At 40.3% G+C, this 15,425-nt stretch overlaps 2 protein-coding genes across 3 annotated transcripts; both read right to left on the bottom strand.

The window, feature by feature from the left end:
• Positions 1-29: 29 nt before the first annotated feature.
• Positions 30-5,353, bottom strand: LOC116193527 (nucleobase-ascorbate transporter 1). Its single transcript, XM_031522261.1, has 14 exons — positions 4,963-5,353; positions 4,042-4,139; positions 3,458-3,634; positions 2,839-2,939; positions 2,680-2,755; positions 2,264-2,323; positions 1,986-2,173; positions 1,806-1,902; positions 1,552-1,638; positions 1,324-1,382; positions 1,132-1,223; positions 954-1,031; positions 707-867; positions 30-552 (listed from the first exon to the last, which is right to left on the bottom strand). Exons 1-14 carry the CDS (start codon positions 5,036-5,038, stop codon positions 340-342), a joined length of 1,563 nt encoding a protein of 520 aa, XP_031378121.1. The 5' UTR covers positions 5,039-5,353; the 3' UTR covers positions 30-339.
• A 2,421-nt stretch (positions 5,354-7,774) lies between these two features.
• Positions 7,775-12,543, bottom strand: LOC116197194 (probable plastidic glucose transporter 1). 2 transcript variants are annotated; one of them, XR_004155003.1, is made up of 12 exons: positions 12,260-12,543; positions 12,048-12,174; positions 11,455-11,655; positions 10,735-10,834; positions 10,306-10,418; positions 9,776-9,869; positions 9,528-9,684; positions 9,227-9,373; positions 9,077-9,150; positions 8,899-8,987; positions 8,674-8,817; positions 7,775-8,505 (listed from the first exon to the last, which is right to left on the bottom strand). XR_004155003.1 is itself a non-coding variant. In XM_031527247.1 (12 exons), the coding sequence occupies exons 1-12, from the start codon at positions 12,456-12,458 to the stop codon at positions 8,302-8,304; spliced, it is 1,620 nt and encodes a 539-aa protein (XP_031383107.1). In that variant the 5' UTR covers positions 12,459-12,537; the 3' UTR covers positions 7,775-8,301. The 2 variants fall into 2 exon arrangements, 1 of the variants encoding a protein (XP_031383107.1); XM_031527247.1 differs by having other exon boundaries at positions 8,674-8,788; positions 12,260-12,537.
• Positions 12,544-15,425: the final 2,882 nt, after the last annotated feature.

Here is a 15,425-nt window from a genome sequence, read left to right as displayed (position 1 = left end):
GAACTAAGCCAAAACCGAAGACGAGAAGGAAATGACGAATGAATTTTATTGCATTTACACTGGGAAGTTGGACAAATTCTCTGTTTCAATAACCGTTCTACAAAATGGCCTCCAAAAATAATTAAGGATTGGGAAAATACGATAAAGCTGTGCCTCAGGGACAGATTAGCAAGATTAGCATTTGCTAATGAAAGCAGCAGTCTGCTGATCCTCAAAGATTCAAGCTCTAAACAAACTGTACTCATCATCATCCACACAGAGGACCGATTTGCACTCCTAAGTCACGAGCAAAAATAATATTGGATTTGGATTTTCTCTGTGCCTAGCGGATCGACTTTCCTATGTCGGCGGGAAGAATCTGTTGAGATTGAATGGCAGCGTGTAGAATTCTTCGTTCCTGTTGTCGCCTCGGAATGTTCGGAACTTTACCCACCAGGGCATTCCCCGATCTTTCTTTGATTTTTCCACTTCCAAGGTGTTGTCTAGGAAGACCGCGACGATCAGACCCACAGTTGGTGGTGATGAGAATATCGCGTTCAGGAAAGCATTGAACTGCAGATAACACCAATTAATAGCAAAGTATCAACCGATAATCACCAAATGGCAAACCTTTTTTAAGAGGCAAAAGGTTCAAATTGAGCATATCTTCTCAGTTGTACTGATCGTTCACGGTAACAGAATGCTATTTTGTGAAGGCAAAGCTTACCCAACCAGCTCTAGTGTGCACGAGGCCCTGTCGAGAAGGAATCCAGTATTCATTGAAGAACTGTGGAATGGATATTCCGAGAAACAGCGACAGCCCCGTGATGATAAGGTTCCTCATCGAGTTCATGTTTGTGAATTGAAGGAAGGATAGTCCAACAGATGCTGGAAAGAGAGTGAAACACAAATTTGAGCAAACAAAACGAACAATTAAGACGGCGATACCAAGAAACTTTAAGCTGATCACATACCTACAAGGCCAAAGAGAAGACAATACAAGGCGGCAAATATTGGGAAGGGAATAGATGCAAATACGGCTCCGAACTTTCCTGTAAACAATATCTTGAATCAAATGGAAACTAAAATGTGGAAGTACTTCAGCTCATATTACAACCTTAATTTTTCACTCGCGAATTGAAAAATACGGACCTAAGGTGGAGAAGAATATCATGAAGCCAGCAGATATCTGGACCACTCTCCGGCTCCCAACTCGGGTAAGTCCTAGGAGTCCCACATTTTCCCTGAACAGATGAGGAATGATACCAATCTAGATCATTCCTTTTTGGAAGGAAAAAAAAAAAATTGACGGTTGAGAAAGAAAACTTTGCGCAGTGTTCTTACACAGAAACAGTGGAGCCCGTGCCTGTTCCAAAAAGACCATCGAGCAAGATCCCTATTCCCTGCAAAATCAGCGAGCTCTCAACATGTTATAGAAGTCAAATTTCCACAGGATAAACAATGCCGACTTTTCTTAAAAGGGCTGTACTATCCCATGCAACATCTTGTGTCGTGTCAAGCCAAATGAAAGTCTATAAAACATTCAGTTAACGGTGTTGAAAAGAAAAATACCTGCCACCCAATGCCTCGGCTAAGTACATATGCAGGAGGGGGAGTTGCAATCGCTAATCGAGATGCTGCTTTGTAAGCCCCAGTTGACTGCATGGGATTTGATCAAATGAATACAGCTTCAAGGTGCACTAATTGTCACTATCATTTGAACCTTAAACCTTCCCACAATAGGGATAATGCTAGGCCAAGAACCAAAAAAAAAAAAAAAACAATCGCGTAAATATCATTGTTTAGATTTCAAGAAATATATATACCTCAACCATTGAAACAAGGACAGGAGACATCATGGCGAATGCATGACCAGCTGAAAAAGTGGGCGGACCCCACTGCAAAGGATATGGAAACTTGAACCTGGAAAATGGCAGATTGAAGTTTTATCAAAAACAGAAACAGAGCGTGCACAAATGAGAGGTGATGATAGTTCACTCAAATACCATGGGGCAGTAGATATGAGATTAGCCCTATCTGTACGGCAACTGCGTTGAGTAAGAGTAGGCTTGTCTCTGTAAGCCCCGCTGGCAGTCAAGATAAGGGCATAGATCCAGACAATGGCGACACAGATCAGCACAGGAAACCTCTCGAAAATGGGGATGTCTCTTATTGGTCTCACGTGCTTTAGATACTGCAATTTTTTGACCTTCTTAGTTTTACAGAAGCAAAAGAAATTATCAGTATAGATAGATATTGCAGAAGCAAGTATAAGATGCATTACCTGTGATAATCCAATGACTAGCAGAAGCATAGGAATTCCAATTTCCACACAATTGCCCAGCTGAAATTTCAGATATAGCAGGTTTTAACTTGGACAAAGCATTTAGGATATTCCGGAAAGGGAAATTTGATAGATAAGTTTGTTAAACCAGCAAAAGCATTATTAATCTCATTCGGGATATAAGACACTGTAATAAGAATTTTATTATTCCCTAACAACCCATTCATCCAATGTTATGACAAGGGAATGAAATGAAATGGCAAACAAATTAATATGCCACAAAATTTTGTTTCCTCTCTATTCCATTACATCAAGTGGACTATAAGAGTTCACTGAAGTGAGAAAGTGAGCTGTTCCTAAAAAACCCCGAAATCACTGCAGCAGAACAAATTGAGACTGAGGATATTATTACTTACGGCCGGAAAACCTCGTTGGAACAATCCGAGACCAACTAATCCAACCACAGGAGCCACGCCAAGAGGACTGAAAAATCTGCAAATTCAATGGCATTTCCTCTGAACCTTAAGTACAAGGTGATAGGATCTTTCATTGCATAGAAAATTTCAGCAAGTTACCGTGAAAATAGACCCCAGACTTGGCTGTAGCCCAAGATGATTTGTATGCTCGAAGCTACAATAAGAGCTCCTTGGATAGCCCGCATTGTTTGTATAAATCTCTGCAAACCACATAGAGGGGAAGATCACTTTCAGAACCCTATGACATGAGAAAGTTATATAATCGATGTTCCAAAGACAGGTCAAGAGACATCTCTCTGGCATTTGGGACCACAAGAAATATATCAGTTTCTTATTCATGCACTAAATATGATATCAACCTTTCTTCCTGAGCTGTTTCCATATGAGACCTCAACATCACCACAAATTGGATAGTCTAATGGGCTTGAAGATTTAGCATTACCAGTACTTTTCGCATGAATACAGTAACCCATCATCCACCTCTTACTTACCAACCTAAGGTCTAGGACGAAGACGTTCTTCGCGTCATCTTGCACACTATCTTTTCAATGATCATTTCAGAGCAAGCATCTCAATTATGAGCCAATCAATGAGAATAAAGGGAAACAGAGGAAAAGACCTAGTCTACTTCTGAACATGGTTTGAATAGATTTATTAAACAAGAGGTGGTTCCTAGACTACCCATGAACGAAGAAGCAAGAAACAAGAAGGAACATACTTCATGAGAATCATCAATCTTCTGAAGTGATGAGTCACCTATGATGTACACTATTGGAATCACATAAGCAAAGGAGCCTCCAACTACCGCAGGTAACCTGGTTCCAAACAGTGCTTGGAGAAGTGTGTTAATGCCAGCTACAAAGAGCAATGTTTGTATTACACGTGCCTTGTCGCCCTGTTTGTACAAACAGGAAACATTCGATCAGAACCGATATAGACACATTCATATGTATTTATGTTAAGGAAAGAAAATGCCATATCTTGTAAATTATATGTTGAGAAAATTCACAACTCTTCTACTCCATGAAGCAATTTGAAAGTCAATCGACATGGAGAGTCGAGAGGAAATGCGAGACATCGAGTACGAAGTAAAGCAATGAGCAAAGGTGAAATCCAACACTGTAGATTTCAAATCCTTTAGTTTGCAGAAGAAAAAATCAGCACTACTATTCAATCAACTTATACTTAAGGCAAAGATCGAATTTCAAAAATATACGCGGTGACCAGTGAGCACCAGATAATGTTTAAAATGGTAAAGACAGCATAATTAGCAAAAGAATAAAGAGGTGGAGATAAGCTTACATCGCTCCCGCCCATTATGGGGACAAGCATGGAAGGAATCATTACACTGGTTCCCAGCATCAGGATGTAATTTTGGAATGCCAGCAAGATGGTTTCCACTGCAAGATAATGCCCCAAAAATTAGACAAATGAGATTATAATGAGATTAAACATTTTAGTTATCTACTTGAACAGGCAAAGAAGAAAAACTGTGAAAGTATCTCGCGCGGTTAATTTTTCTTGTCATGAGAATTTTGCACCATTGCTAATACTCACATTCAAATGGCATGAAGAGAAACAGAAATATGCATTTTTACTCATCGTTCTGCAAAAAATAACACTGACTAGGAAGATTACTTTCATCGGAAACTTAACATCGGCAGATGGAGGCAGGTATTATATTTTCATATCAAGCATTCACATAAGCATCGAATAAATGGGGTGGCAAATGCAAGGTCAGAACTTTAGAACCAGATATCGAGAGCCGCAGCCCTCCCATCCAAAGCTCATACTGGTCCATTAATTTAAATTGTGAAATCACATTTTATAAGTTAATATATATAAAGAAATGCTCAAACAAGAAGACGAGACGACTGTTCAATCTGAAACTTCATTGTCATACAAAAACCCAAAATGGCCCACCACAGTTGACGAGACAAAACCACAAGCTATTGTAGTCGACATTGTAATGCCCATTTCCGTACTACATCTACACATTGACGTTAAGCTCCTTCAATGTCCACCAGCCCATTGCTCTGCTAATACAGTGAGATGGTCAGGGACCCAAAAACAGAAACATGCGTTCCTTGGTTCAACATTCTGTCGACTCGAAGAGCTTCATGAAAGGCTAATGAGTCCATTCTAATGTTGAGTCTATAAAAACAACTCGTCCGTGCTTTTGTGTGACACAAACGGGGAGAGAGAGCGAGAGGGGGTGCGTACCCCAAGGAGGGTTGGAGTCGATGCAGTACTCGAGGTCCTGGAGCTGATCCATTGGAGGGTGGGTTATGTCCGCCATTGCTGAAGCTCAACGAGCTCCCTCTGCACGCGCCCGCGCGTGGAGCTGAGAGAGGTGGCGACGCCGAAAGATAGAGGTTGCCGATATAAACCCAGAAGAAGAACGAGCAGAAGAAGAAGAACAAGAAGACGAAGAAGATGAAGAACAACAAAGAAGAAAGTAAAGGTACAGATAAAAAGTGGAGAAGGCAAAAAAAAAAAAGGCAGAGAGAACAAAAATATGCAAAGTAGCAAACCCAAAGCAATTTGTTGCACTCTCTCTCTCTCTCTCTCTCTCTCTCTCTTCTTCTTCTTCTTCCTCCTCTGTTTCTCTCTTTCTTCCTCTGTAAAATTTTCTCTCTTCAGAGACATGGCCACTGATCAACCTATCAGAACAAATGCCCTCGCTGTCCCTGATTAATTACGAAAATGCCACCCAGGCCCACATTTTCCACTCTGGTCTAGTGAGCAAATCTGTATTCTGGAGACCTCTGGGGCCCACAGAACAAGGAAACATAGTTTACTGCTAATGATGATTAAATATAATTGCTTATAATTATGTTAATTAATATAATTGAGCAAAGATAAAATAAATGGTTTTTCCTTGCGTGTGGAGGCTGGACTGAGACATGCTTGGGCTGAGTTAATGTTTATTCTCTGACATAGGACAAGGTGCTAATATATAAATAATACATAAATGTAAATGTATACGTAAAATAATGCCAATGCCCATTTCTTGTTTTTTTTATCGTAAAGGAAAAAAAAAATTGCCTAAAGTATAAAAGAGAAGTGTGTCGTTATCGATACGTTAATAAATCACATTCAAAGAATAATCTATGACGCTTGTGACGGGTATTGTAACGATCGCACATCTTTATAATAAATTACTAACGATTACTTGACGGTAGCATGAGGGATAAAATGGTAATTAATTACTATCACTTAGGATGACAGGAGGAGGCAGTGGGTGTCTTCGAGCTTTACGGAAGCTGAAGCATGACGGATGGAAATTTTGATTGCCGATCACCTTTTCAGTAACTCGCGGCTTCACACTAACCTATTAAGATAAAATTATAGGCTGAATGTTTGCACTAAATTAGTAATTGCTTTCTCTTTTTAACTAAGGGAGTTAAATATATGTTAATACATAGTTTTTTAAATGGCTGGACAAAGAAGTACCGAATTTTTAGTCAATATTTAGCTTGAGGGAAATTCTAAAAGGACAATAAGTTACGCTAAACACACGCTTTTCAAATTCCTAGAGCTTCCGTTAACTTGACCATTTGACAGGAGTCATCACAGAGATTTCATCAAGCCAAATGACATCCAATCCTAATGATTTATCTGAGCCTCATATGATTAGTGGTGGGGACAGTGGATGGACTCAGAGGGGAATGGCCCCTCAGGTGGCTACTCTCTCCGCCAATTAATAATCAGTGAGTGATTCAGCAAAAGAGAATCAGAATGGGCCCTATGATTTTTTTCTTCGAGGACACTGTCCCACTCAGCTTTATTATCCTAAGGGGAAACAACACAAACAGAGCAACAAGCGTACTGCAGAAATTATGTCATTGAATGTGCTGCTCTCTTCTTAATGGCTGTGTTGGGCCAAGTTGGTGTAGGAGAGCAAAATTGTGTTCGAGTTAGGTGCCAATAGTAATTACCTTCATTCACAACCTCCGTTCATCCTCCCCGTTCATCATTTTACGACTCGACATCGTCAACCCTGGTCGAATTATGCCGTAGGAGAGATCCACTTCTTCCACCAGTCTATACGTACTCTGATCAATGATAAAAATATATATATATATATATATATATATAAATAAGTTAATGACAATAAAAGAAGGATTTAATAGTCATTCCAAATGATTCGAGTGTGAAGAATGTTTTCAGTTGATTCAGTCGTCGAATGAATAATATTCACGTGATGAAGTTAATTCAATTGGGAAGTTTTGTTGGGGATTAATGAAACAGCAGGAGGGCATTTCCCCTTCGTCGCAATCAATACGTTTTTCCTTAAATATATGGCTTTTAATATTATTATTGTCTGGTCCCCCATCTTTTTTTGTTTCTTTTTGGATAATGGGAAGAATATATGCTATGCTTCCAGGGAGGAATGAGGAAGGAAGGAAGGAAGGAGGCCGGCATACTTTCTGGGAAAAGGCGGGGTGGCAATCTCGTAAATATGACCGCAGAGGGACCCTAAAACGGGGAAATCAGCTCGAAACAAGTTGAAGTCGTAATATGGACTATGGAGGAGGAGGAGAGGAGCGGCCTCGCACGTGCGGGTAAGTGAATTAAATACATACACAAAGGCAGGCAGGCAGGCTCCCAACCGAAAATCACAGCATCCCCCAAAATCCGATTCCCAGGAAACGAACACACCTCCTTTTTCTAACGTTAGCCCGCTCTCTTTCACTTTCAAAAAATGAGCTGGGAATCTCATAATATCAGCTTCTGTTCGTTCTCAAGAGTATTCCTATTAAAAGATATACTCGCTTTCAATCGGATCGCATCGTACGTGACGATGTTTCGGGCAATGCACTGTAGATCTCACGAAGCAACTCAGCAGATTAGAATTGGAATGGATGAGCACGATATGCGAGGGCGCCGATGACAACAGAGAAGCAGCGAGATTGCACTTTACATTGGCGATTCCGTTCCAATTCCTTTAACCTTTCCTATCACAAAATATGACCTAAGAGTCGAACTAGACCATCCAATATTCCGAGCTATGCAGAAGAAAAATGTGGGATAGACATCAAGGAAATAAATCTGATACTCGTGGACAGCTAAAAACAGACTATTATGTTATAGCAGTTGAAAAGCATGCATGTATGTTAAGTAATATGCCAAACTTTAAGATGAAGTAAAATAAAGCAGAGCACTCCAGAGACAACCATGTTGACAACCCCTCATTGCTAACAAGAAGGTATTTGGAATAACCACCGTCCAATTGACTGCTTTTCGGAGGCACTCCGATGTCATAGCTCGCCACTCCGTAAGTAGGAGCAACATCTAACGATAAGCCACCCACATAAAAATCCCAAGCTCGGATCAGCACAAGCTCAGACAAATAATTTGTGTATGGTGCTGCTATTGTTCATCTCGATTTGCTGCTCTCAAAATAAACCAGCCTCGTACCTACCACAGAACAGAATACACTCTTTCTGCTTACCGCCCACCGAGAGCTTTCCTCATCTTCTGTAAATTTTTTATTGGCAAGACCTTCCCTCATCTTTGGTAAGGCCCATTTGTGTCTGAAATCGGAGTACCACTGGTCTATATATCTCTATCTCTACCTTTAAAATTGGGATTAAGAGACATCTCTATCTCTTCAAGAGACCGGCCTTTTGTTTCAATTAGAAAGGAGTAAGCAAATATTGCTGACAACGCGGACACTCCGCCAAAGCCGGCATACACCGAGTCCACTCCAAATTTCTCCACCAGTTCCAGGAAGAATAGACCCACCAAGAAGTTGCATACCTAGTCAATAATGACCGACAGAAACAGGGAAGTGAAAACTAGAAAATTAGCTAGAACATTTGACAGTAGCAATAATCAAGCAACAGTAGAATTTGCACAAATTCAATCCTTTTATAGCAATTATCTGCAGGTCGCTGGACAGATGATTTTGATGATGATGATACATACCCAATGGACACAGAAGCTGAATCCCATAATCTTCCCACGTGTCCTACTGCCGCTGAGTTCCGGGATGATGAGACCAGTCACAGGCCCAGCTCCAATGGCAAAAGTAAATATGTACCTGTTATGGTCCAACAAGTTTGGTGGATGCTGAGCCCAACAGTTAGCCTTCCTATGCGGTTAACAGTTTCAATTTTTTGTTTAACTGCACAAGAATAAGTTTATACTTACATGACTGTTCCTAAAATTGATAAAGTATGGCCAAGCTCTTCATCTGGTGGAAAATCAATTGCATATACTGCGAGAAACATAGAAACAGCCTGCAGAAGAGATTTGTCAGTCAGTATCATCTACAAGAGTCGAAAAGTTCCTCATACCCCCAAAGGAAAAATGTACACATTTTGCTCACCATCCCCAAGTAGCTTCCAATTAATAGCGTTTTCCTCCCCTGCTTATCCATCAAGTATAATGCACAGATAGCACCTGCAACAGACAAGTCAATCAGCAAGGACATGTAATCACATCAATGGATGTGAAAGAATATGCCGCGTTCTTGAACCTCCGAGGTTGGTCAATCCAATCAACAAGCTCGCCAAAGCACCACTTGTAATTCCAACATCCTGGAAAGTTAGGGATGAGAAATATAGGACTCCATTTATACCGGCAAACTGTTGTAGCACAAAAAGGGCACCTCCAATACATGCAACTGCAGCAATATGGCATAGATGGGTTAGAGAAAAGTTGAGTGCATAGCCTGTTGACTTGTATGCTTATATATTGCACGGTATCACACCCAAACAAGAATAACCGTAGTTCCAATAATTTAAGTACGGTATCACACCCAAACAAGACCTTAGTACCTCTACAGTGTGGTTCCTCCAAGAGTTCCAACCATCTGCTTTCCAAATCAGTTCCATCATTCTTGATGACAGACTGAAATTCTCCAATTGCTCTGTCAACTTCAGATGCTCCCCATAAATTACGTATAACTGCCTTAGCATCATCTAGTCTCCCCACCTGTGCAAGTAGTCCAACTATCACTGTAAGTATGAACTTGAAGGTGATGCAGAGAATGAAAAGTGATTTGACAGTTCAAAGGCCTTCCTACTTTGCATAGCCATCGAGGGCTTTCTACAGCGTACTGCATGCCAAATGCAAGAATAATACCAGGAACACTGGCAATATAGAGCATTGTTCTCCACCTGAAAATACAGATCATAGAACTTCTACTTATTAGTACCTAACTGCAGGCACAGTGGAAATTAAATGCCTCTGTATGTTGCATTAATAAACCGTTAATTATTAGGTAAAAGGGGAAATACAGAGATACAAGTTATCCATGTCTTAGCATAGGCTTCATCCTCACTCATCTGAATGTCCATTACTAGCTGGACATTATCAAGATTTAGTCCTCACTCAGCCTGATTTTATCTACCAGCTTGATGTCCATCAACTTTAGAAAATGATACTATCATGATTGAAGGTACTGACTGCTTAGAAGAATAAATTCTGAATGTGTATAAACATCCACGTCGATTATCCTACCCTATTCATAGAGTACCCAATGCAGTGAAAAACTGGGAACGTCACAGAATATGCGAAACATCACTAAACAGCAAAAAATAAGAAAATCCTCACCAATGTGGATCATCTTGCGATGGAAGTCCGAGAAATAGAGATGCAATAATTCCCAGGCAAGTGCCAATTTGGCACAATGTTCCGAGTGAACCCCTATATTTTGTTGGAGCAACCTACAGCATAATCATATAGATAGTGTGAGAATGTGCAGGTGTAGCAACTGAACTACCATGTACCCAATTTGCTAGGAACAGCAACCTATTACTATTCATCATCACCTATTACTATTCATCATGGAGGAAGCTTTACAATCAAAATCTAAGGATAGATCTGTATCACATCCTTTACTGCACAGAACACGCCACTGAGTTACCATACAATTTTCAATCTCAATTATGAGGACTAATTTGAAGCGGAAGACATTTCGTCAACTGCAGCCTAAGAGTGATAAACTTTATCAGAAAGCCTGGGTAATCAATTGAAGTGTACCTCCGAGATATAAATTGGCACGAGAACTGTGTTCACGCCAATACCAAGGCCTACAAGAAATCTTCCCAGAAGGATTTCATCCAACGAGTGGGCTTGTGCACTGCTACAGATACGTAGGGATCAAAAACTAGCTAGTGAATACGGATGACAACACTCCAGCTAATTGCTGAAAATCCTATGATGTAAATTTGCCGGCTTGATGGAAAGTCTTCGATAATCCACTCAGAGATAGATTAACAATTAAAAACTGAAAAGTAATAAAAAATATGGCGAAAAGATCAACCAAATAGAAATGTTATAAGAGCACAACAACTGGACACAAACTAAGGACAATAGTGATCTGTTAATGTTTACTTTCAATGGATACTATGGCCATTTGATGAACTATACACTAAACATAGAAAAAAAAAACTTGGAAAATTAAAGATTGAGTACTTGATCCACAACCACTCAAAATGATCAGAGTATGTTTATCTATGCATGACAGACTACTCTACTGAAAATGTATAAGCACATTGAGTTGTAAATTATCCAGCAAATATGAAATCGTGGAAACTCTTTTGAAATGCTGATATCAGTCTTCAACTTTGAATAAATATTGACATATTCCAATTTCAACCCGCTATGAACATTCAAAAGGTCAGTAGATCGAACTCATGCCTTAATTTACCAAAAACTAAAAGGGAAGAAAATAATAGAAGAGAGAAATCCTTAAAACACCTTATGATTGCACCAAGAATCAAGGGGATGGTATCAATCTGAAATGTACGGCGACAACCAAGTTTGTCCACAAGGGACCCACAGCTTAGGCTTCCAACAAAAGCCCCAGCTATAAATATGCTCACCACGAGCCCTTCAAGAAGAGCATTTCCTTCAAACCCCAGTTCTCGTGCAACGGACACTATAGGACCGTTCATAACTCTGCAGAGCATGGATAGAGAATATCTTTAAAAGAGATCCCTAACCCACGGACAGCATTAATAATAACCACAAGTTTGTACCACAACTAAATTACTATATAAACATGTTATTGCGGTGAAATTGCTGCTTCTTTCAAACACTTCATTTGCTTAATTTCACAATTCTGAAAATAGCAGGGCATCAATGTAGTATGATTATGACCTCAATCTTCCTTCATTCTTCAAATTCCCTGTCAAAAAGTAGAGCTCGAGGTTCTAGCTACTTTTCTTCATGCCTCCATGAATTTACTTTCACGATACACTATCTGATCATGCTGCGACCAATGCTAGAAGATATACTGTTTACCAACCAATACGATTCAACGAAGAGCACATGCTCATAGAAGCGCTCACCCGATGTGATAACCGAAGAGGAAATTGGACATGGAAGCTACCGACACGTGAGGAAAAGAAGGCAGCCATCCTATATCAGAACATCCACTGTTCTCGCCTCTCGACAGCTCTGACGAATCTCCACTCTCTGCAGCGACGAATCGGATTAAGAGCTAATAAACGGAGAGAAATCGGCAGGGAACTCTCCGTGACTAGGACTACGACGGACACACCTGGCTCTTTTGTCTTTATCTCAGTGAGTGGCTGCTTCTTTGCCGCCGGGACAACGAACTTCTTCTGGCGAAGCCGAAGCCGTAGAAGACACGTCTGACTGGTGGAATGGGAAGAGGTAAAGAGTCTCCCTCCGGGCGGTGGCACGATGACCGCCGGAGCCGGGCTGGGCGGCTGGAAGAGCACGGTGGCCGCTCCCATCGGGACGGAGATATTTCTGCTCTCTTCTGCACTGCGCTCGAAGGAGCAGCTTCCCGCGAGCTCTAGCTAAGCAAGAAAGAGGAACCGTTCCGTGATCGTCAGCTAGGCATGCACGTGGCTGTGACACGTGGAATGTGGGGGGGGGGGCATATATCAGAAGTTTGCTAAAACTCATTGGACCAAACTTCGGCTGGACCAATTGGAAAGCGCGTGTGACACACGTGAGGACCTCGGAGGGCGGGAAAGAAATTAGAGTGTGTTTGGATTTAGAATTGAGTTGAGTTGAGTTTTGATTTTAATTTATTTGTAATGATTGTATTGTTAAATTATGAGAAAAAGTATGAAAAAGTAATAAATAATTGAGATAAAGTAATGATTGTATTGTTGAATTATGAAAAAGTAATGAATAGTTGAAATAATTTAATATTAAAAATTGAATTGAATGGTTAAAAAATTTCGAAAATGAAAAAAATTAATGATTGTGATGTTGAATTGAAGATAAGTGGAGAGGAGTTGAGTTGAGTTAAAAAAATTTCATAAAACAAACACACGGGGCTTCCATGTTAGCAACGTGGCGATAAGGCTGGCGGAGTGATGTGGATATTTTGCTTTTTGTAGTTAAATATATATAGATAGGTAGACAGATAGATAGATCAGGTTGGATCAATTCGATGGGACCCACCGAATTGCCTTTATGGCTACTCTCCGACAATGACAGAGCCCACGTGGCCGACGAATCAACGATTCAGGCCCGCCCATGGTCTCATGGACATATTACTACGTGGCTGCCAGGGCCCAAGTGGCAGTTCTCCGCAAAAGCTTTTTGGGCCATCGGCCCGCAACTTCATGGCCGAGAGATGCCTTTTAATAATTTCACTTGTTCTTTGAGTATTGACATCTCGAGTTCAAATATCGTGATTTCAGGAAGTAACTATCATAAACAATGCGAGGTCCGACGTAAACAGGCTTTTTGATTGTCTGAGAAGGAATTAAATTTGGCGTAACCAATAACCATCCTAAAACATGCAGAAAAACGATTATAATGCGGGAAAAATCGTAATAGGATAAAGGATCATACGAAGATCACAAGCTGGATATCTTTTAAATCTCAGAGATTTGAAAGACTTGGAGGACCACTATACTGTATATCGTAAGTGTTGGGAATTATAATCCCACGTGAAAAAAATGAAAAAATAACAATGAGTTTATATGAGTCTTTGGTACCAATACTTATCAGCTCAAGTTTTTTAAGTGGATATGACCCAGATTCATATAAGCCCAATGGAAATTTAATATGATATCATAGCGGATTACGCTTCCGCATCCCACGTGGGTTCACACAATCCAATATCAAAAGCAGCCAAAAAAGCACATCGTGTTAGTCCCCTCTCGCTCGAGTATAAAAGATGAGTCCGGCTCAAGGTCAGTTATTGAGGGTGGGTGTTTAAGGGCACGTGATAATGTGTAGGCAGAAATAAACCACACATTACACGTGAGTGTGAATGTTGAGAATTATAATCCCACGTGAAAAAAATCAAAGAATAACTATAAGTTCATACGAGGCTTTACTGTTATCATTTATCAACTTTAGCTTTTAAGCTGATATAGCCTAGATTTGTATAAATCTAATGGAAATTTAATACGAAGAATTGAGAGAACCACTCATATCGGGCCATGATGTCCTTCATTGTGTAGGGCACACACAGGTTATAAGTTAGGAAGAAATAATGAATAGCCAAATCGAAGTGGAACTTCTTCAAGAGATTCTGCCTTTATGAATCTACTAAATTTGAATCCATCCATCCCTCCCAAGTCCCAAGACCGGCAAGTAACAAGAAAGCACCGACGATACACCAAACTATTCAACTACAATCGATTAATAATAAATACGTATATTGATAAATATATATGTGTGACCATATACCAATTTAATTCTCCTCTCTACATCCCCCGCACTCACATCAATTAACTCTTTCCCATCTATACCGCCCGTGATCGTGCATGGGTCACGTTATGTTCATGTTGAAAGACCCGTGTCTCCTTGGCTGACACGCTTTCATCAATATGCAGTCGCACCTGATATACCTGAGAAAGTTATAAGATGCCGAGACCAAGCGTGCATCGGCATTTGATTCTTAGTCAATTAGTACATCCTAGAGATAAAGCAACCAATTTTTCGTTCGGTTCTAAGAAATTCAACCTAGGTTGAAATTTTAAAGAGCTTGATCGAGGTACATGCCGTGAAGTTGTCCCCACGGAAACTCTAGATTTGAAATTCAAATAATGGAATGTAATGTCCGATAGCTTTCGAGTGGATTGTTGGGGTTAATTAAAAGATGTGCAAAGGTCAAATATACTTTTTCGTAAGAGCAGAAATTGGGCCGTCCTTAGGCAACTTTTGGTTCCTAAAATCCCGGGCTTAACTGAGAAGCATTCCCATCTCCACGGCATGTCTGTTTCCCTTGGCAACAGAAGTAGTCAACGGGAGTCATGAGCACGAGGTCAATATTTCAAATGACAAACATATGTCCCAAAGCTTTTACTTTCAACTCCTTGAGCTCGAGTATCGATCTAAGATCCCTCGCTGTACTATTTCTTTGTCGATCTTCTCTTAGAATTCGACGAAGGGGTAGTTCTCTACATACATGGATAATGAACTAGCTAGGCTGAGGATCTCTCTCGCTTGGTATTTACTAGAGTCCACGTAGAAATATTGTAGGAGGTCGAGATCAGAATTTTGGTATAGAAAGAAATTTTGCAATTGTATCGCATGCTAATCGATGTGTTTTACACATTTTTTTTTTCATTTGCATTAGTCCCGCCGGACCTATCGAACTTCGTGCTCTTGTAACTATCTCTTTAGCATTTTCTCTCTTATACTCGATTTTGTTGATGGAATCAATACCTTGCCGAGCAAGGGGGAAAAAAAAAAGGTTTTACTTGCACTCGAGCGACTCGACTCCCACT

Source organism: Punica granatum, chromosome 2 (assembly GCF_007655135.1).
Source record: "Punica granatum isolate Tunisia-2019 chromosome 2, ASM765513v2, whole genome shotgun sequence".
NCBI lineage: Eukaryota > Viridiplantae > Streptophyta > Magnoliopsida > Myrtales > Lythraceae > Punica > Punica granatum.
This window is presented reverse-complemented; position numbering and strand designations above follow the sequence as displayed.

Excerpts from the sequence above, each read along its gene's own strand:
- LOC116193527 (XM_031522261.1), bottom strand. The coding sequence starts at position 5,038 with ATGGCGGACATAACCCACCCTCCAATGGATCAGCTCCAGGACCTCGAG. Across the intron at positions 2,756-2,838 it reads GTCTGGGGTCTATTTTCACG|ATTTTTCAGTCCTCTTGGCG; the intron begins GTAACTTGCTGA and ends TTGAATTTGCAG. Across the intron at positions 553-706 it reads TGCACACTAGAGCTGGTTGG|TTCAATGCTTTCCTGAACGC; the intron begins GTAAGCTTTGCC and ends TGTTATCTGCAG.
- LOC116197194 (XM_031527247.1), bottom strand. The coding sequence starts at position 12,458 with ATGGGAGCGGCCACCGTGCTCTTCCAGCCGCCCAGCCCGGCTCCGGCG. Across the intron at positions 10,419-10,734 it reads TGCCAATTTATATCTCGGAG|GTTGCTCCAACAAAATATAG; the intron begins GTACACTTCAAT and ends ATTATGCTGTAG. Across the intron at positions 9,685-9,775 it reads GCCCTCGATGGCTATGCAAA|GTGGGGAGACTAGATGATGC; the intron begins GTAGGAAGGCCT and ends CTACTTGCACAG.